The 23,121-nt window shown below is 36.7% G+C and overlaps 1 protein-coding gene across 1 annotated transcript in view; it reads left to right on the top strand.

Moving 5' to 3' along the window:
- LOC123509823 (3-hydroxy-3-methylglutaryl-coenzyme A reductase-like) overlaps nt 1-23,121 on the top strand; it is a 217,752-nt gene that overhangs the window by 74,390 nt on the left and 120,241 nt on the right. The window contains exon 7 of the mRNA XM_045264392.1: nt 14,998-15,102. Coding sequence (XP_045120327.1) covers nt 14,998-15,102 — 105 coding nt within the window. The remainder of the gene's footprint in view (nt 1-14,997; nt 15,103-23,121) is intronic.

Genomic DNA, 23,121 nt, shown 5'->3' with positions numbered 1-23,121 from the left:
ATATTTAGATGAAGAAATGATGAAGAAAATAATTACTGCAATGATAAGACCGAGGCTTGAATATGCAACAATACAGTGGGCTCCGAACTTAAAGAAACACATAAGGAAACTAGAGAAAGTACAGAGGGCTGCAACAAAAATGGTGCCTGACTTAAGAGATTTGACTTATGAAGACAGACTGAAAAGAATGCAACTTCCGACCCTGGAAAACAGAAGAGAAAGGGGAGACCTGATAGCAATATACAGAGTGATGATTGGCATGGAAAAATGGATAGGGAAGATCTGTGTATGTGGAATAAAAGAATGTCGAGAGGGCATGGGAAAAACTAAAATGGCCACTTATAGGAGAGATGTGAAAAATATAGCTTCCTCATAGAAGGGTGGAAGCATGGAATAGTTTAGACGTGGAAGTGGTCAACGCAAGGAATATTCATGATTTTAAGAAAAAGCTGGACATTAGTAGATATGGAGACGGGACAGTACGAGCATAGCTCTTTTCCCGTATGTTACAATTAGGTAAATACAATTAGGTAAATACACACACACACACACACACACACACACACACACACACACACACACACACACACACACACACACACACATATGTGATGGAGATGGGGAAGAGTGGAAGACGGCCAAGAGGGTCATATAAGATGGGTGAAGAAGTAGTGTTTAAAAAGGTGGAAAAGGAAAAGGATTTGGGAGTGATAATACAAGACCATGGGCAGTTTGAGGCTCATATTGATAAGATGTTTGGAGAAACGTATAATTTGATAAAAAATATTGGATTAGCCTTCCATTATATGGATAAAGATATGATGAAGAAATTAATTAGTATGGTAATTAGACCAAGATTGGAATATGCTGGAGTGGAGAGATTGCAGAGAATGGCAACAAAAATGGTTCCGGAATTGGCAGAAATGACGTATGAGGAGAGATTAAAAGAAATGAATTTGCTTACCTTGGAACAAAGAAGAGAAAGAGGAGATTTAATACAGGTTTATAAACTGTTGAATGGACTGGATGAAGTGGATAATGAGCAAATGATGTTGAGAGAGGAAAACTTAAATAGAACTACAAGATCGCATAGTAAAATGATAGCCAAGGGAATATGCTTGAAGGATATGAAGAAATATAGTTTCCCACAAAGATGTGTGGAGGTGTGGAATGGTTTGAGGAGGAGGTGGTGTCAGCGAGGAGTGCATAGTTTTAAAGGAAAGTTGGATGTGTGTAGATATGGAGACGGCCACACGAGTATGATACCCAGGCCCTGTAAAATTACAACTAGGTGAATACACACACACACACACACACACACACACACACACACACACACACACACACACACACACACACACACACACACAAATAAACTGTAGCCTGCGTTTGAGCCATCAGCTGGTTTGTTTACATCTGAACATGGCGGCCGTGAACTCGAAAGATGAATCAGACTTCACAGGATTTCAAGGAATAATGGAGAAGAGCTTATGTGAAGAAAATTCTGGAGTTGGAAGGTAAAATTGAAAACTGTTTGAAAAGTATGGGGCCTGGAAACGAGTTATGACAATGTAATGAAAGAGTGTGCCGATATGAAGAAGGAAAATGAAGCACTGAAAGAGGAAGTTAAGCTAATTAAAGTGAATTGAAAATGTGGAGAATCTCTAGGAAAAGTGATGGAGAAGCAGGCTGAATGGAAAAAAGTCAGGAAGTGGAAAGAAAGGAGGTAAATTACAAAGTTGCAAGTCTGGAAAAGGAAATCAAAGAGTCTGGGAGAAAACTTTGGGCCTTGCTGAAATTATAGATCAACAGATCATAGAAGAGAAGATTGCTGAGAAAGTGGTGAAGGTTATTAAATCAAATGAGACATTGGTGAGGGAAACTGTAGACAAAAAGAGATGTGTGGTGATATTTGGTGTGGAGGAGGATAAGACACCGAGTAAAATGGAGAGAGAGAAAACATAAAAAGGTGATAAATAATATCATTAATGTGGTGCAGGAGGAGGAAAAGACCTAGTACAAGAAATAGAGGACTTCCATAGAATTGGAAAGTTCACAAGAGAAGGTATGAGGCCAATAAGAATCAAACTTAAGTCACAAAAGGATGTAGATGAATTGGTGGAGAAGTCATGGAGGCTAGCCCAGCAGGAAACAACAAGGAAGATTTGGTTGAGAAGAGATCTCGGTGAAAAGGAAAGAGAAATGTTAAATGAGTTGAGAAAGGAGGCTTTGAAAAAAATGAAGAGAGGACAGAAGAGGAGAAGAAAGAGTTTTTCTGGAGAATCTTGGATATGAGACTGAGGAAGTGGTTCATAACCCAGAAAAGTACAGCAAGAAAGGACTAAAGAAACTTACGATGAGCGGAATGTAATGTATTCCAACATAAATGGAGTGATATCGGGATTTTAGAACTCAACGATTACTTGAGGGACAAGAACCCAGATATTGTGGGTCTTACTGAAACAAAACTGAGAGAGGAGAAGACCTGATGATGGTTGGAGAAGGAAATATAATGTTTGGAAAAGAAATAGAGTAGGTAAGATGGGAGGAGGAGTGATGTTGCTGGTTAAAAAAGATATAAAGGTGGATCAAGTGAAAGAAGGTATGGGAAAGGCAGAAGTGCTAAAGATCAGAGCAGAAACTAATGAAGGAAAAAAGAGGCACTACATAGTGGTGTACGTACCACCTAAGACAAATGCATGGTCAGTACAGGAATATGAAGAAATGATAAGTGATACAGGAACATGTCTGGAAGAAATGTTGGGTGGCTGTGAACGAACTATAATGATGGGAGAGTACAAGAGAGTACAAGAGAGAGAGGGATGGGTTGACTGTATTTATTTGGATTTAAAAAAGGCGTTTGATAAAGTGCCAGATGCAATATTAATGTGGAAGTTAGAGGAGAAGGGTGGCTTAAAAGGAAGCACATTGAGATGGATAGAAAATTACTTGAGGGGGAGAGAAATAAGGACAGTAGTTAAAGATATGAAGTCTAAGTGGAGAGCAGTAGAAAGTGGAGTGCCACAGTGGTCAGTATTGGCACCAATACTTTTCCTCATTTATATTAACGACATGCCAGAAGGAGTGAACAGCTACATAAATCTGTTTGTGGACGATACGAAACTGTGCAGAGTTATAAAGCAAAAGGAGGATTGTGAAATACTGCAAGAAGACCTAAATAAGATCTGGGAATGGAGTAAGAAGTGGAAAATGGAATTCAATGTGAACAAAAGCCATGTCATGGAAATGAGAAAGAGTGAAAGACGAACTGTGGGAATCTATAAGATGGGAGATGGAGTAGAACTAAAGAAAGTAAAAAAGGAAAAGGACTTAGGAGTGACGATGGAAGAAAACAATCAACCGGTAAGCCATATTGATAGAATTTTTAAAGAAACATATAATTTGGTAAGGAATATTGGAATAGCATTTCACTACATGGACAAAGAAATGATGAAGAAATTGATAAGTACTATAATAAGACCCAGATTGGAATATGCAGGAGTAGTGTGGACTCCTCATAAAAAGAAACACATAAGAAAGTTGGAGAGACTACAAAAAATGGCTACAAGAATGGTTCCATAATTTAAAGGGATGACATATGAGGAGAGACTAAAGGCTATGGATCTGGCAAACCTGGAACAAAGAAGAGAGAGAGGAGATCTGATACAAGTTTATAAATTGATCAACGGAATGGACCAAGTGGATAATGAGAAACTGATCCTTAGAGAAGAATATGACATTCGAAGCACAATATTGCATAGTAAAAAACTGAGAAAAGGGAGATGGCTGAGAGATGTTAAAAAATATAGTTTCCCACAAAAATGTATTGAGACGTGGAACAGTTTAAATGAAGAAGTGGTGTCTGCAACGAGGGTGCATACTTTTAAAGTAAGATTGGATAAGTGTAGATATGGTGGAGACGGGGCCACATGAGCATAAAGCCCAGGCCCTGTAAAACTACAACTAGGTAAATACACAAACAGTTTCAGATTTATGTAAACGACATTCACAATGTGGTAAACAGTTATATCAATTTATTTGCTGATGATGCAAAGCTGCTGAGAGTTATCAAAACCCAGGAAGACTGTTTGCTGTTACAAGAAGATATAAACAAAATCTATGAGTGGAGTAAGAAGTGGAAATTGGAGTTCAGAGACATGAAATGTCACATAATGGAACTAGGAAAGAGCAAGAGAAGACTGGTATGAAACTACCTGATGGGAGAGGAACAAATAATGAAGACTAAAGAGGAAAAAGATCTGGGAGTGATCATACAGGAAAATCTGAACCACAAAAAACACATAAGCAAGATATTTGGATTATCATATAAAATGTTGACTAATATATGAGTGGCATTTCAATTCATGGACAAAGATATAATGAAAAAAATTATCACAAGCATGATACATCCAAAAGCTGGAATTTGCAGCAGTGGTGTGGTCTCTAAGCTCTAAAAAAAGATACAAGAAGATTAGAATAGATACAGAAGATTGCTACAAAGATGGTGCCGAAGCTGAAGGACCTAACATATGAAGAATGGCTGAAGGAAATGGGACTGCAAACCTTACAAGATAGAAGAGAATTAGGAGACCTAATAACTATGTATAAGATAGTCAATGGCATTGAAAAGATAGACAAGGAAGACCTGGTGCTGGTGACAGAGGAAGATAGAAGGACAAGAGGACATGTAAAGATGATCAGGATGAGGCAGTGTGTGAAGGATAAAGGAAAATAGTTTTCCACATAGAACAGTGGAAAAGTGGAATGCACTGAATAATGAAGTTGTTACAGCACATAATGTGCATAACTTTAAGGAAAAATTGGATAAATAGAGACATGGAGACAGGACACTATGAGCCTGCTCCAACCCTGTACAATACAACTAGGTAAATACACACACGCAAAAGAAGAAAATATGACAAACAGAATGATAGGAGTCCTCAAGACAAAAGAAAATCTAGTTAGAGAAATTGCAGAAAAAAAGAAGAGTGTAGTCATATTTGGAATAAAAGAAAAAAATATAAAATATAGACCAAAAAGAGAAAAAGAAGAAATGAAATCAGTCAAAGACCTACTGAAGAATCTAAACAACGAAGATAGACAGAACTTGGAAGAGGAAGTAGAAATAAACAGAATGGGACCGCATCAAGAAGGAAAAACGAGACCAATTAAAATATTACTAAAATCACAAGCAGCAACAGAAGAAATATTATATAGAACAACAAAACTTAGAGAAACAGAAGGCTGCAAGGATATCTATATAAAAAAAATAGAAGTGAGGAGGAAAGGAAGAGATACAGTGAACTGGCAGCAGCAGTAAGGGAAAAAAATAATGAAAGGTCAGAAGAGGAAAAAAAGGCATTTTTTTGGAGAATTCTAGGAGACAGGATAAGGAAATGGTATATAAACGAGAAGGAAGAGAAAAAAGTGGAACAAGTTTAACTAAAATGATAAAGGCAAATCAAGAGACTAAAAATGATGTATACGAACACAGACGGGGTTTTATCAAGTAAATTAGAATTAAGAGATTACATAAAGAAAGAAAATCCAGATATTGTATGCCTGGCTGAAACAAAACTAAATGAGGAAATCAAAATAGTCTTGGATAATAGGTATAATGTATGGAGAAGAGACAGAGGGGGTAAAGGAGGAGGAGGAGTCATGATAATGTTAAGGAAGGAGATAGTGATAAACCAAGTGGAATGTGGGGAAGGAAAAGCAGAAGTATTGTATGTTAAGATGCATATTAATAAAAAAGATATAACAATCATTGTAAAATATGTGCCACCAAAAAACAAATTCATGGACCAATCAAGAATATAGAGACATGATAGATGACACAATAAGGAGTCTAACGAGAATCGTTAAAGAAAGGAAAAAAGTTATATTAGTAGGAGATTTCAACTGTAAAGAAGTGGACTGGGAAAATTATGAAAGTGGTATGGGGGAAGAAGCCTGGGGAGAAAGATTCTTGAACCTAATGATAGACAATATGATGGACCAGAGAGTAAAGGAATGCACAAGATTCAGAGGAAAGACGAGAGAAGAGATTGGGCCTAGTTTTTACAAGGGGTATACAAATGAATGATGATATAAGATATAAGTACCCATTGGGAAAGAGTGACCATGCAATATTAGAAATAGATATAGTGTCAAGGATCAGAGATTGATGAATGAAAAGCTGCTAAAAGAAGATGATTCAGAATGAGAATATCTGAGCCATTGGAAAAGTAAAATCAATTCAGCTAGATGATAAATAGAATTAGAAATAGATAATAGAAGAGAGAAAGGAAGATAGAGACGATTCATGCAAAGGAGACTGATTAAATTACAGAAAGGCTGATATTGAGAATCTCAAAAACTATTTTAAAAACGTAGACTGGGAGGAGATGGAAAACTCAGAGACAATGCAAGAGAAATATAACTTATTTTTGGAAATATACAAAACAGGAGTCAGGGAATATGTCCCAAAATATAGACCTAAAGAAGAAGGAAAGAAAGATTGGTTTAATGCAAGGTGTGCCAAGGCAAAGGAGAAAAGAGATGGAGCATGGAAAAGGTGGAGGAGAAATAGGAATCCAACAAATAAGGAAAACTTCAAGGCAGCGAAAAATGAATATGTTAAGGTGAGGAAGGAACAGGAACAGAACTTCGAAAAAGAAATTGTCGAAAAATGTAAGGAGCAACCAAAATTGTTCTATAGATTCATAAATGGAAAAATTAGGCAAAAAGAAACAATAGAAAGGTTAAAAGGAGAGAACGGGATGGTGGAAGACCCAAAAAGTATGGCAGAACTATTAAATAAAAAAATTCCAGGAGGTCTTTATTAAGGAATCCAAATTTGAGAGGCCACAGAGTAATTTATGAAAGAGATTAAAGTAACCAAGCTTGAAATAAAAGAGTTAATGAAGGAACTGGATGAAGAGAAGGCAATGGGACCAGATGAAGTCTCAGGCAGAATACTGAAAGAATGTAGAACTAGCAAGTCCTATATACAACATCATAAAATGCTCAATAGAAAATGAAACAGTGCCAGTGGAGTGGAAAAGAGCTGAGGTGGTTCCCATATATAAGAGCGGAAGGAAGGAAGAACCTTTAAATTATAGACCGATATCACTAACTAGTGTAATATGCAAGATGTGTGAAAGAATAATAAAGAAACAATGCATCAAATTCCTTGAAGACAACAAATTAATATCAAATAGCCAATTTGGTTTTAGAAAAAGACGGTCTTGTGTAACTAATTTATTGAGTTTCTATTCTAGAATAGTTGATAGAGTACAAGAGAGAGAGGGATGGGTTGACTGTATTTATTTGGATTTAAAAGACAAAGTGCCACATGCAAGATTGCTGTGGAAGTTAGAGCAGAAGGGTGGCTTAAAAGGAAGCACATTGAGATGGATAGAAAATTATTTGAAGGGGAGAGAAATAAGGACGGTAGTTAAAGATATGAAGTCAAAGTGAAGAGCAGTAGAAAGCGGAGTGCCACAGGGGTCAGTATTGGCACCACTTTTCCTCATTTATATTAACGACATGCCAGAAGGAGTGAACAGCTACATAAATCTGTTTGTGGACGATACGAAACTGTGCAGAGTTATAAAGCAAAAGGAGGATTGTGAAATACTGCAAGAAGACCTAAATACGATCTGGGAATGGAGTAAGAAGTAGGAAATGGAATTCAATGTGAACAAAAGCCATGTCATGGAAATGGGAAAGAGTGAAAGACGAACTGTGGGAATCTATAAGATGGGAGATGGAGTAGAACTGGAGAAAGTTAAAAAGGAAAAGGACTTAGGAGTGACGATGGAAGAAAACAATCAACCAGTAAGCCATATTGATAGAATTTTTAGAGAAACATATAATTTGCTAAGGAATATTGGAGTAGCTTTTCAATACATGGACAAAGAAATGATGAAGAAATTGATAAGTACTATAATAAGACCCAGATTGGATGGAATATGCAGGAGTAGTGTGGACCCCTCATAAAAAGAAACACAGGGAAATTGGAGAGGCTACAAAAAATAGCTACAAGAATGGTTCCAGAATTTGAAGGGATGACATATGAGGAGAGACTAAAGGCTATGGATCTACCAATCCTGGAACAAAGAAGGGAGAGAGGAGACCTGATACAAGTTTATAAATTGATCAAGTGAATGGATTAAGTGGATAATGAGAAACTGATCCTGAGAGAAGAATATGACATCCGAAGCACAAGATCGCATAGTAAAAAGCTGAGAAAAGGAAGATGTCTGAGAGATATTAAAAAATATAGTTTCCATCAGAGATGTATTGAGATGTGGAACAGTTTAAATGAAGAAGTAGTGTTTGCAACGAGTGTGCATACTTTTAAAGTAAGATTGGATAAGTGTAGATATGGTGGAGACGGGGCCACATGAGCATAAAGCCCAGGCCCTGTAAAACTACAACTAGGTAAATACAACTAGGTAAATATACACACACACACACACACACACACACACACACACACACACACACACACACACACACACACACACACACACACACACACACAATGGATCTACCAACCTTGGAGCAGAGAAGAGAGAGAGGGGATCTGATACAAGTTTATAAATTGATTAACGGAATGGATGAAGTGGATAATGAGAAACTGATCCTGAGAGAAGAATATGACTTTAGAAGCACAAGATCGCATAGTAAGAAACTAAGGAAGGGACGATGTCTGAGAGATGTTAAAAAATTTAGTTTCCCGCAAAGATGTGTTGAGACTTGGAACAGTTTGAGTGAGGAAGTGGTATCAGCAAAGAGTGTACATAGTTTTAAAGAAAAATTGGATAAGTGTAGATATGGAGACGGGACCACACGAGCATAAAGCCCAGGCCCTGTAAAACTACAACTAGGTAAATACAACTAGGTAAATACACACACACACACACACAAAAACACAAACACCGACACGCCCCAGGGGAGAGCGGATGAGGGAACAGCTGATCTCCAGTAAACAAAGCCAGCAACCATAAAAAATTTGCCTAGAAATGTGTAGTAGGGAAATAGGGGAAGTGGTATCTGACAAGGAAAGAATAAGAAGTGTCAGTGATGTAAGTGGAAACAGTAAATGGTCAGTACCATACACAAACATAAATAGTATAATTTCAGCCTTACAGGAAGTTAATAATTACATAAGGATAAAGTAGCCAGACATCATGGGCATAACAGAGACTAAATTAAATGAGCCAGTAGACTTCGCAAACTTAAGGGAATACTTTGCAGAAGCTGAGTGAAATCAACTATATACAGCAAATAAAGTACAAAGGAAGTGGGATATATTTATGAATATTTATAACAAAGGGTTTAAAAGACATGATCCCAAAATCAGAGTCAGTGACGGGAGAGAAAGGAAGATGTAAATTAGCAAAAGTGAAAAAATTGGGAAAAATTTAAAGTAGTAAGTAATGAATATGTCCAAACACTAAGAGAGGAACAAAAGAACTATGAGAAAGACATAGTTGACAAATGCAAAAATGAGCCAAAGCTTTTTTATAAGTATGTTAGTGGGAAAATGAAGAAAAGTAAACAATAGATTAAAAGTTTATAATGTCATGTACAAGGATGCAAGATAAGATCACAGGCAGAAATAATGAATAGTTGATTTCAGTTAGTAGTCACCAAAGAAAACAAATTTTAAGGGACACAAACAGGTCACAGTACAAGGAAACGAGGAAGATTCATGTAGAAGTTGAGGAAATCAGGAAGATTATGAAAAACCTTGGATGTGAATAAGGCTCAAGGACTAGATGGGGTGTCAAATTGAATAATGAAGGAATGTCATGACCAGCTGGCAGAGATATTACATAATATCATAGTATATTCCTTTAAAGAAGGAAAGTCCCAGTATGTTCTTTTAAAGAAGGAAATGTCCCTCTAGACTGGAAAAGGGCAAACATTGTACCAATTTTCATAGGAGGTAACAAAGAAGAACCACTGAACTACAGACCAGTGTCCTTAACAAGCGTGGTTGCAAAAATAGCTGAAAAGTAGTCAAAGACAAATGGATGAAACAGGTAGAAAAGTCACATACAATTAGTGGATGACAATTTGGTTTCAGAAATGGAAGATCTTATGTCACAAACTTCTTGAGCTTTTAAAGTAGACCAATAGATATAATTCAGGAGAGGGACAGATGGGCAGACTGTGTCTACCTGGATCTAAAAAAGGCTTTTGAAAAAGCATGATTCAACCTAAACTAAAATATGCTGCACTTAAATGGTCACCACATAATAAGAAATATATAAGGAAGATAGGAAGAATTCAAAGAGCTGCAATCAAGATAGTTTCAAGTTTGAAAGACCTAACATATGAGGACAGATTAAAGATTTTATAACTTCCAACAATGCAACAGAGGATGGAAAGAGGAGACCTAATTGCTATATACAGGGCATGGAAGGGAATGGACACAGTTGACAAAGAAGACCTATTGGTGTGGGACTCAAGAAATACAAAAGGGACAGCTTGAAACTGAAACAGACTGCATGTAGAATAGACATTAAGAAATGTAGGTTTCCAAAACAGAAGCATAGAAATATGGGATAATTTGTATGAAACAGTGGTTCAAGCAAGAAATATTTATGACTAAGGCCAAACTGGATGATTATAGGTATGGAGACAGGACAGCATGAGCATAGCTCTTTTCCTGTAGAACACAACTAGGTAAATACAACTAGGTTAATACACACACACATGAGTACCAAGTGCAACAAACCAGATCAGCAAACCTCCTAATGTGTGGTCCTGTTTGCTTTGCAGCAAGTAGGGAGGCTGTGGCGTAGTGAATAAGGTGGTGAGGGTGGGATCAGGCAGACATAAACGCGTAGGTTAGAATCCCACCACATACCGCTTTGAAGCTATGACATTTGTGGAGTGGTTTAAAGTTACCTACATGTCACCATGATACCTAGGTTCTAGATGGTTGGACAACACTTCCAATATTCTTCAAGCATACCTACAGGCGCTATAGGTCATAGCGTTATTAAAAAAAAAAAAAAAAAAAAAAAAGGTAAAGGATGTAACCCAAGAGGTTGTAACCCCACTGTCCTAGTGTGTGGTATTTATTCTACCTGAAGATTGATCAGAAAGAGATCTGAGCTCTTTCTGTAGGGAAACAACTGGCTTGGTGACCAGCAGATGACCATAGGTGAATAACCCATGCACAAATAAAAAATTACTTAGCTTAAAATATACAGTTCAAGTACTCACAGGAATGAAATTTTCAGTCATTCTTATTCAGAATTATTTTATGGTTTAGTGCCTTTCATTGCCTTGGCTAAGAAGTTACAGGACATTTATATATGAAAGCATTAGGAGTTGGCCAATGGCTGCTGTTGCCGTCTCCCAGGCTATTCATATATAAATGTATTGTAACTTCTGAATAATACCATTAAAAGCATTTGCATAGTTCTCCTTTACAATAACTTGATCTTCAATTTCCAGATGTGAATATGTGACTTTTCCTCATGGGAACTTGTGGCTCGAACATAAAGCTTTGGTCCTTTTGCCTCACATTAAAAGAATTACAAATCTATTAGTTCAAAGGTTGGCCTTGAAAACCATTGAATGCCAGTTGTCTGTCTTGTGACTAGAATTGAAAGGTTTGGAATGTCCATAAAGCATAATCATCACCACCGCCACCACCACCACCACCACCACCACCACCACCATCATTATTGTTGTCATTATTACATTATCACCATCCTTATCACCACCACCACCATCCCCACTTTAATGACCACCACCACCAACAACAACAACAACAACAACATTGTTGTCATCATAATAATAATAATAATAGTAATTTCATTATCACCAAATGCTTGATGTTAGGTGAGATTTTCTGCCTTTTCTTCTTGAGTCATTATCTTTCCAACCATTCTGAAATTCAAAGTAAGCAGTGGAAGACTAGATATGAAGGCAAGCAGGCAATTCACTCAAGATAGAAGGAGGTAGGGAACTTAGATCTAACACTCTCCCTCAAACAGCTTCACATTGCTTGACCTTGAAGTCAGTGGAAAGCTATAGCATGATGCCTAAGGTATGGTCACGCTTACTATTGTTAATGCTAGATTGGCTTTGGCTTTTGTTTTCCTTGGCTTGATAATGATGCATGCAGCTCTCTGGTCACACCACTCACCAAGTCTTCTAGCACAATCACCTAATCATAACAACATAAGCTGCTATGAAAGAAGCACTTCTTGGATTCACTCTGTCCACAGTTACTATTGTAACTTTATTTATTTTATTTATTTATTTATTTTAGCCAGAAGAGAAAAGTTTCAGTCTTTTGAGCACAGAGGTCATATGAAAACTGAATGGTATATTTCCATCAAATTGAAATTTTATAATGAGTTTGCTTGTATTGTCATCTATCTTTTTTTTTTCATTATTCATTAGAAGTCCTTGAGATAAGATGGAATATTTATTTCCAGTTGCAAATATATTTAATAAACAATTGTTTCTTGGTAACTCATATTCATCTACCACTATTACTTGCACTGATGCCAGGGGAAACCACTTCTATAGGTAGCTCAAAACAGCAAGAGTCAGTAGCTAGTGCAGCACAAGTGGTTGTGCAATAAAGTTGTATTGTTGGATCCAGGAATTTCAAAAGAGTGTCACCAAAGTTTAGGACTTGCCGCCAATGTATGATAATCCCCTCACCCACATATTACAATAAGGTGATTCATGCTCATTTATTGCAGCTCTTTATCAAGGAGACTAGCTGATATCTCTTCTTGAAACTTTCTGCAGTTCCTGGAATTTCATTTTATATTCTTTGTTACAGAAAGACATTTAAGAATTTTTAAAAATGCCATATTTTTGAGGTTGGAATGGATAACTTGTACTTATATTGATTTTCATGGGGAAAATTGTTTAGCTTTATGAACATTTCAGTTTGTGAACTGAGTCATAGAAGTTTGCCAATCAGTGTTCTGTTGTGCTGTACTCTTAATTTGCTAACCACAAACCAACCACAAATAAAATTTACTTTCTTTCTTCTTTTACAATGGATAGCTACACCACTATCTTAAACACTCACCTTAATCTCCTCTTCACTGACAACATCAGACATCAAGATTTTGCAGCCTTTCCTTAATTTCACCCTTACATCTTCAAATGTGTCAGCAAATAGATCAAATGAATAGTATCAGTGGCCTATATATACTGCTGATTCACCCCTGAAGTCATTGAATCAGGCCAGCAGTCTTTAGTGTACATACAACTGTTTGACTGTGAGAAGTGAGAAATGATTGGCATCTTAATCTTAATTTTAATGATTTGGTTAGTGGAATTAGTAGTGATATTGGCAAATTTTCAAATGACACTAATATAGGTAGATTAATTAGGTCAGATCTGGATGCCATCACTTTGCAGGCAGATTTGGATAGGATAAATGAATGGATAGACAGATGGTAAATGTAGTTTAACATTAACAAATGCAAAGCACTTGGCATAAGTAGAGGAAATCCGTACAGTAGGTATACACGATAAGCAACAAGGCCCTAGTAGGCTCAGAATATGAAAAAGATATCCGAGTTATAGTTAGCTCGGATCTTGATCTAAAGAAACAATGCAGAAAGGCTAGAAATAAGGCAATAAGAGTAAAGTGGTACCTTGAGGTACAAGTTTAATTCATTCCGTGGCAGAGGTCGTATCTCAAAAGGCTTGTTTGTATCTCAAAACAATTCTTCCTGTTGAAATGCATTGAAATGCCATTAATCCATTCCAGCCTCCCTAAAAAGAGCACCTCCATTGTTTTACGTGTTTTCAGATAAGAAAAAAGTACTTATAAATAATAATTATTGCACAGAAACATAATAAAACATAAGATAAAATACGTAAATAGATAGACTACTCTTATAAAGTATATTTATCTTGGAGGATGCATTCCATGGGACGTTACCCTACCACATTCCCAACCCTCACTTGGGACTGTCCATCAGCTGGAGTGTACAAACATAGCCACTCACAGAAGAATGGCTGCTCTAATAATCACAGAAGAGCTCGTTGATGATCCTGTAAACATTATTCATTGAATAAATGAAGTTTTAATTCATTAAACATGAATTAAAACTGCACTTTCTTTAGACAAAAAAAAGGGTCAGTAAATAGTGTTAAAATGATGAAAAAGCAATCATAGTGAATGAGATCCACAGGAAACACATAGATGCTGGCTCAGCTGAGGCTGGACCAATGTGCTGAACTGCGGACTATAGCTGCAATATCCCCAACCATGACTCGTATCTCAAAAATTTGCTTGTATCACAAAATAAAAAAATTAGCAAATCATAGCTCATTTCTCAAAAAACTCATATCTCAGGCATATTGTATCTCAAAGTACCAATGTACTAGGATTCAGCTTTTGGAATTTTAAAAGCATAAGTCCTGAAGTACATTAAAGTTATATTTGGCACTAGTCAGACGGCATATAGATTATGCTGTTCAGTTCTGCTTATAGATCTATTATAATCAGTGCAAAGGAGAATGTCTAAAAGGGTACAGGGTGTGAGGGATATTCCCTATGAAGTGAGATTGAAGATGATAAATCTGCATTCCTTATGGAGATATAGGTTAAGAGGGAACTTAATAGAAGTATGTAAGTGGTATAGGGGTTATAACAAAGGAGTCTTGAGCAAAGTTATTAGGATAAGTAGCCATGATACAACCAGAAATAGTGGGGTCAAGTTTAAGAAATTTATGTTTAGGAAAGTTTTGCGATGTAACTCGTTCTCTAACAAGGTGGTTAATAAATAGAACAGACTCAGTAATCATATTGTTAGTGCTAAGTCAATAATGAGGTTTAAAAGAAGATTAGACAAATTTATGGATGAGTTAGTTTTGTTCACATAGGGACTGCCACACGAAGGCCCGACAGGCTCTTGCTGCTTCTCTCATTTTCTTATGTTCTTAAGTAAGAATATGAGTGGTGTGGTAAGGTTATCATTGATGTGGTTTATTTCTTCACAGCTTTCCAATCGGTGCTCCTCTGGCAGCCCCCCCTGGCAGATGGCAACTCTTGCCCGGGCCATGGTGGACCAGGAAAAGCCCAACCCTGTGGTGCAGCGAGTCAAGGTCAGAATAGTTACTCACTTCAACTGTATGAGGGCAGAGCACCCTTCACATTCACTTCACCAGAACTGTTACTTACTGCAGCAGATGTAGGAGACAAACATCACACACAGTCTCTTGTTCATTATCATAATAGCAAAATAAGCTTAGGTATGATTTTTACTCAGAATTGACCTCCATTTTATTTTATTTTGTCAGCAAATTTAGAATGGGAAAAAAAATTGCTTTTCGTTTGAAAAAAAAAATTCCCTTGACATTTTTATAACTTAAATTTTACATTAAGTTTGCCACTCACTAATATTACAGGAAACTAAGTTCAAGTTTTTGGATTGTGAGGATTGAGCTGATTGTGCTTTAGTTACTCTCTTGGAAAATGTGCTCTTAGGGAAAGTGAGGTATGAGAGAGAGAGAGAGAGAGAGAGAGAGAGAGAGAGAGAGAGAGAGAGAGAGAGAGAGAGAGAGAGAGATTTTGAAATGTTACAAAACCCCCTTTTGAGTTGGTGTATCATTATGCTGCTTTGACAAGTATCAGTTATTTTTACCTACCATTGGTGTCATGCATGCTGCCTGAAGACTCCAATGAAATCTCCCATATCTGTAGTGCAGACATTGTCATAATTGCCACTTGGTAATGTTTTGACCATCTACCACCTGAAGCAGTGAGTCTATAGCTGCCACTACACTCTGTCTCTTATGCATTGCACAGAGCTCACTGCCATTCATTTCTGCCTCAACCCACGGAAGAACCCTCCTCCAGCCATGTTTCACTGCAGCATTATTGACAGAGTGCCAACATTCCACTAATAATAGGTCTATAGCTTTCTTGTCATTAAAATTGCAAAAGGAATTCTGTGCTGTCATAATTTACTTGGCTCTTCCTAGTGCTGCCAATACTGCTTAGAATGTTACCTTATCTGTCTGATGTACTGCTTTTGAGTGATACGTAAGGAGGTGGTCACGTAGTGGATAAGGTGGTGAGCCTGAGATCGGGCAAACGTCCATGCATAGGTTAGAATCCCACCACATACTGCTTTGAAACTTTGCCATTTGTCGAGTGGTTTAAAGTTACCTACATGTCACCATGATACCCAGGTTTTAAATGGTTACACCAAAGATGCACTTGGGTGGTGATATTGGCCCTAATATAGGTACCACTATAAATAAAATTGCCTGCACCACTAATGTATGGAAGCTGAACTGTGCTTTCCATACATACTCTTCAATTATATCTAAAGGTACTATAGGCCATAACATTGAAAAAGAAAAAAAATTCTCTATTAAAGTTCAGTTATATAACTGACCGAAATTCTCAAAAAATAAACAGTGATAGGTAGATCTAACTGTACAAGAAAACAACAGAGTGTTGACTGTACAAATGGCATTGTGTAATGTTGCATTAGCTGGTAAAGATGGGAGATAAGATATGAGTATAGTTGCCAGGTGTTGATTATCATTATTACATTATGTAATAATGATAATCATTTGGCAACTCTACTTATCATTAGTGCTGTACATTCATAAGTATCTACTGTATTTGTTGGCTCATAAGATGCACATTTTCTCCAAAAAGTCTCAGGAAATGAGCCTGCGTCCTATAAGGCCAAGGTTCAGCATTGAGGCAGTGGTTTGTGATAAGTCTGGCAACAGAGGCTTTTAAATTAAACCCCAGACATCTTCACACATGTAAAAAAATGATTAGTACTACGCAACAAAATAACTCTTTTTTTCAAGGTAACAATATATAATACGTCATACTTACCAGTAATTCACGTAGAATGTCACAAGTCAGGAAGAATTTGCCTAAGTGACCATACACCACATGAACCAACACAAAACACATGATCTTGATCTTGACATGGATAAGCTTCACTGCGTTCTTTACAGTATGATGCTGTTACTCATTGAGGTAAGACGCACTTCTATACAATTAAAATTGCTCCTATCTTTTAACATTCTCTCTTTGCATACATGTAAAAAAAAAAAAAAAGATTATTAGCCCTGTAGTCTCTCACAGTCAGTGCTGACGCCATATACCAGGTACATGTGTTCATCTCACAACAGGATTGGTACGTAAGCTACCAGCAAATATAATTTTTTTGAAATGTAAAATATTGGGATCTAACGTATTTGATGGCTCATAAATGCACCCAGTCTTGACAGACATTGAAATGAAAAAAAAAAAATGAACAGATATAAGCTCTGAATATGAAGTGAAGGGTTTCACCTGACCCTTGAAGACTCACATGCATTTAGATCATTATTAGATCCCAATATTTAGTATTTGAGGACTTTGATATTTGTTAGTAACCTACGTACCAATCCTGGTGTGAGATGTAAACATGTACCTGGCATCTGACGTTGCCAGTGACAGAGTTTAAGAGGCTATAGGACTAAAAATCTTCATTTTTCTTTCTTTTATCATTAATTTTTTTTTTTACATGTTTGCAAGATAATGTTAAAAGATAGATGCAATTTTGATTGTATGAAATTGTGTCTTCCTCAAGGAGTAAGGACAGCACACTGTAAAGCTTGCCGGTGTGAAGATTAAGATCGCCAATCAGTGATTGTGTGTCTTGTTTTGGTTCATACAATGTGTGGTGTATGGTCATTCAGGCAAATTCTTCCTGACTGTGTCACTTTAAGTGAATTACTGGTAAGTATGACTTACTATATATTGTTACTTTGAAAGAAAGTCAGTTTTTTTGTGGTGTAGTATCAATCGTTACTTTGGTTACATATGTGAAGATGTCTGGAGTTTGATTTGCAAGATAATGTTAAAAGATAGATGCAATTTTGATTGTATGAAATTGTGTCTTCCTCAAGGAGTAAGGACAGCACACTGTAAAGCTTGCCGGTGTGAAGATTAAGATCGCCAATCAGTGATTGTGTGTCTTGTTTTGGTTCATACAATGTGTGGTGTATGGTCATTCAGGCAAATTCTTCCTGACTGTGTCACTTTAAGTGAATTACTGGTAAGTATGACTTACTATATATTGTTACTTTGAAAGAAAGTAAGTTTTTTTGTGGTGTAGTATCAATCGTTACTTTGGTTACATATGTGAAGATGTCTGGAGTTTGATTTGGGAGCCTCTGTTGTCATAGATTACCATCAACCACTGTCTTAGTCTTAAATCTTGGCCTCATAGGATGCAGGCTGATTTCCTGAGACTTTTTTTATTTTTATTTTTTTATTTTTATTTATTTATTTTTTTTTCTTTAAAAAAAAGGGTGCATCTTATGAGTCATCAAACATGGTAATAATGATTTAAATGCATGGAGAGTCTTGAAATGTCAGGTGAAATCCTTCACTTAATATTCAGAGCTTATATCTGCTCATTTATCTTTTTTCCATTTCAATGTCTGCCAAAACTGGGTATATCTTATGAGTCCATACATCTTAAGAGCCATTAAATATGGTATGCATCAATGATAACCAATGTTTGGCAACTCTGCTCATCATCCCTTTCTCCTCCAATGCCACAATCATCACCTTTTTTGTGGCTTTATTTCACAGTTAGATCTGCTGTTATTATTTATTTTTTTACGTATTTTAGTTAGCAATGCCACTCAACACTGCCATATAGGTTGCAACCCCATGAAATGTTGATATTCTTATAATTTTTTCTCTTATCAATAAAGTGTTTTCTGTTTTTTTTCTTTACAAAAGAATAATTCAATGTAATTGCAACACAACCATAAATTTCAAGGTATGTACTGTGAGATAAGGGAGCAGAGTGTGGGGGAGGAGACTAAGTCAGCTTCGTAGCAGGCCAAAACAAATAAGCATTTTTTTTCAGTATTTTCAAAATCATGAGTTTTGCAACCTTCATGTTTAACACTATATCTAAGGAACCAATCAATGTGAAACTCAAGAGGGGTATATACTAGTAAAATGTACCTGTTTTCCAATATACTTATTGTATAAAGATCTCTGGTTGGAGAAAAGTTTGGAGAACTCTTGTTTTCTTCATGACCTCTTGTGGATTGTACTTGATTTTTATTTTTATGAGGGGAGTTCTTTCACTAATACCCTTTTTTCAGTTCCTCAGTAATTAATGAAAATTTGATGTATGTTTCTTCTTTTGTGTGTCTTGAAAGATCACTTTATTTCGACAAGTTCTTTGAATTTTTCACAGTTCTTCATACTTCAATCCAGTAATGTTAAATATAAGTGTAATTGATATAAGCAATTCAAGAGCAGATCCCATTGAAATTACAAGAAAGGTATTTTCTATTTCACTGGTGTAACAGTCCTAGTTGGAGTATAGATGGTTCAAATGTTTTACCAAAATAATGACTTTTGCATGGTAGTTCAGTGAACAAGTACAGTATACCAAAGTTATGGTCTAAACTAGCTTAGTTAGGTTTATATGTTTATATGTTAGCAGGGAATGGTTGTCTAGAGCCATTGGTGTGAATGATCGGGTAAAAGGGATGTGTAAGGATGTGGGTGTCAGCTTTGTGGATGTATGGGATAGGTTCTATGGGCGAAGGGATTTGTATGCTAGGGATGGTGTGCATCTGAGTAGGAAGGGTGTGGATGTGCTGAGTGGATGTCTGGAGGGGAGTTGGGATGGAGTGTAGGGGGTGAGGTAGCAAATGCATTCCAGAAGAAAGATGCTAGACATAAATTAGATAGGATAAACAGAGATAGTGAAAAGATTAGGAAAGATTTCCAGGTGCAAATAGGAGAGAATAAGATTAGGATTCCAAATAAGGAGACAGCATCTAGGAAGGTAGCAGGACTTAAATGTTTTTATGTAAATGCCAGGAGTCTTAGGAACAAGAAGGACGAGTTATCTAGTTATATAGTTGAGGAGGACTTAGATGTTGTATGTGTCACAGAGGCATGGGTAAATGAGGAAAAGTTTAGGAAAATAGGAAAGAATATGAAGTAGATGGATACATTATGTATTTACACCAGAGAATTGGTAGGATAGGTGGAGGAGTAGTTATTTATGTAAAAAATCCTTCATTTCCAGTCAGGTTAATGGTATTAAGGTAGATAACAGAGTAGAGTCCTTATGGCTGGATGTTAGAGTAAACAAAAGTAAGGTTATTAGAGTAGGAGCTTTTATAGGCCACCTAACCAGTCAGCAGATGTAGACAACCTTATGGTAGATGAGATAAATAGGGGTGTACTAGTCAGACAATTATCTTAGGGATTTTAATCTTAAGTCAGTAAACTGGGAGAGGATGGTAGGAGATGCTAGTGAAAATAAGTTTATGGAAAGTTTTCAGGATAACTATTTAGTGCAGATGGTAGATAAACCTACTAGGGGGAGGAAGGTTTTAGACATAGTACTAACAAATATTGAGCATTGTTTAAAGGAAGTTGAGGTAGGAGAGACTTTAGCAAACAGTGACCATCATATAATTAGATTTATCATTAATTCCAGTAGGGATAATATAGTGAATAAGACTAGAGTCCCAAACTATCAGAAAGGCAATTATGGTAGGTTACGTCAGTTATTAGGAGAGGTAAACTGGGAAGATAGTTTTGGAAATAAAACTGCACAGGAGATGTGGGATATTTTTAAGGTTGTAGTAAAGGGTATAGTGATGCAGTGTATCCCTTACAAAGATATAAGGCAGAGAAACAGGAAGCCATTATGGTGGACTCATGAGATAGGTAGCCAGATCAGAGAGAAGAAGAGGGCATACAGAGAGTTGCAGAAAAGTGGGAAGATGTAGATTTGATTAGGTACAGACAGGTCAGAGATGATTTGAGTAAGGTTATAAAAAAAGTAAAAGGCAGGCAGAGATAAAACTAGCTAGAGCTGGGAGTAAAGATCCCAAAAATTATATAGTTATTACAAGGTCAGTGATAAAAGAAATAAGGATAGGATTGGACCACTCAGAAAAGATGGTGTAGTAGTGGATCAAAATGAAGACATAGTAGAATTATTGAATGAACAATTTTCTTCAGTATTTACTAGGAAAGAATAGGAAATCCTGTTACAAACAGTGCGACGAGTAGTTTAAGAGCTTTAGAAAATATTGATATAAAACCGGGAATTATTAGGAAATTTATTCTTGAACTAGACGATAGGAAAGCTAGTGGTCCTGATGAGCTACATGCCAGAGTACTTAGGGAGGGTGTAGACAGTATTTCTGAAGCACTTAAGTTAATCTTTGAAAGATCACTTAGGTTTGCTGAGATACCTCAGGACTGGAAGTTAGCTAATGTTACTCCAATATTTAAAAAGGTAGGAAGGATGATGCGAATAATTATAGACCGATCAGTTTAACTAGTATAGTATGTAAGATACTAGAGAAAATCATTAAGGGTAGTATTTGGGAGCATTTAAATGAGAATAGATTAATTAGAGATACCCAACATGGCTTTAGATCAGGGAGGTCCTGTCTTACAAATTTGCTCGATATCTTAGAATATATTACCAAGGAGTTAGATGATGGAAATAGCATAGATGTTATATATCTAGATTTTAGCAAGGCGTTTGATAAGGTACCGCATAGGAGGCTAGTGTACAAATTGAGACTACATGGGATAGGGGGTAGGTTAGTTGATTGGATTAGTGAATGGCTTTCTGATAGGAAACAGAGAGTAGTATTAAATGGGGCAATGTCTGAGTGGAAGGAAGTGGTTAGTGGGGTACCCCAAGGATCAGTGCTAGGACCTCTTCTTTTCTTGGTGTACATTAACGATTTAGATATAGGAATTAGTAGCAAAGTATCAAAGTTTGCAGATGATACTAAGATAGCATGTGCAGTACAGGGTGAAAAGGACAATTACAGAATACAACGAGACCTGGACAGGCTGATAGCATGGGCAGACAGGTGGCAGATGGAGTTTAATTCTGATAAGTGTCAGGTTATGCATTTAGGTAAAGACAACACAAACTTTAACTATGAGATGGAGGGATGTTGGCTAGAGGCAGTAGAGGAAGGAAAGGATTTAGGAGTAGTGATAGACAGGACTATGAAATTTTCAAAGCAATGTTTAGAAGCAAGAAATAGGGCAAATAGGATCCTGGGTTTTATAAATAGAAATGTTAGTTATAAAAGTAAGGAAGTGGTGCGTAGCTTATATAATTCCTATGTTAGGCCCCATTTAGAGTATTGCATACAGGCCTGGTCACCCCACTATAGGCAGGATATCAACATGTTAGAAGCAGTTCAGAGAAGAGCAACTAGGATGATACCAGCATTAAAGCGCCTGGAGTATAGAGATAGATTAAAGGAATTAAACATGTTTTCATTTGAGAGGAGATGTATAAGAGGGATATGATAGAGTTATTTAAAATGTTCTCAGATACAAACTACATAGATGTGAGATCTTTCTTTACCTTAGAGGAGGGAAATAGGACTAGAAATCATGGCAGGAAGATTAGAAAGCAAGGCTGCAGGTTAGATATAAGAAAATATTTCTTTAGTCATAGAGTGGTAGACTTCTGGAATGCATTGCCAGAGACGGTTGTAAATAGCACTAGTTTGACAATGTTTAAAACAGATTAGATAAGCACTTAAATTTATTAGATTTATAATTATGTATAGCACTGCATGATAGTTTTTATAAGAAATTTACTATAGTTAAATAAGACATGATCCCCATGTATGGGGACCACAAATTGTAGAGGATTTCGCTGCAGGACTTAGCCCTGTTAATGGCCCAAATATTTAGAATTAGTATATAATGTATTGTGTACTTGTAAGTGTATCTTTAAGTACTGATGACGAGGTCGCTGTGCGACTGATACAGGATAACCTAGATGGGCCCTGGTGGCCCTTTGTTATCCTATTATTTATGTTATGTTATGTTATGTTAAGAGACTGCCTTGGTCTGTGGAGTGTGTGGCATGGGAGTGAGTGATGGTGGGAGTGTGACTTGGGAGTGAGTGATGGTGAGATTGAGTGTAAGTCAGAATGTGAGACATTGTCTAGATTCTTGGTGTATTATGTAGGGAAATGTATTGCGAATGTAATTACTTTGATACAGAACTTGGCCTTTGTCGCCCTGTCTTCCTGTCCCTGGCTGCCCACCTCTGTGCCCAAGCTTCA

This window comes from Portunus trituberculatus, chromosome 27 (genome assembly GCF_017591435.1).
Source record: "Portunus trituberculatus isolate SZX2019 chromosome 27, ASM1759143v1, whole genome shotgun sequence".
NCBI lineage: Eukaryota > Metazoa > Arthropoda > Malacostraca > Decapoda > Portunidae > Portunus > Portunus trituberculatus.
Note: the sequence above shows the minus strand (reverse complement) of the source record. Positions and strands in the feature narration are given on the sequence as shown.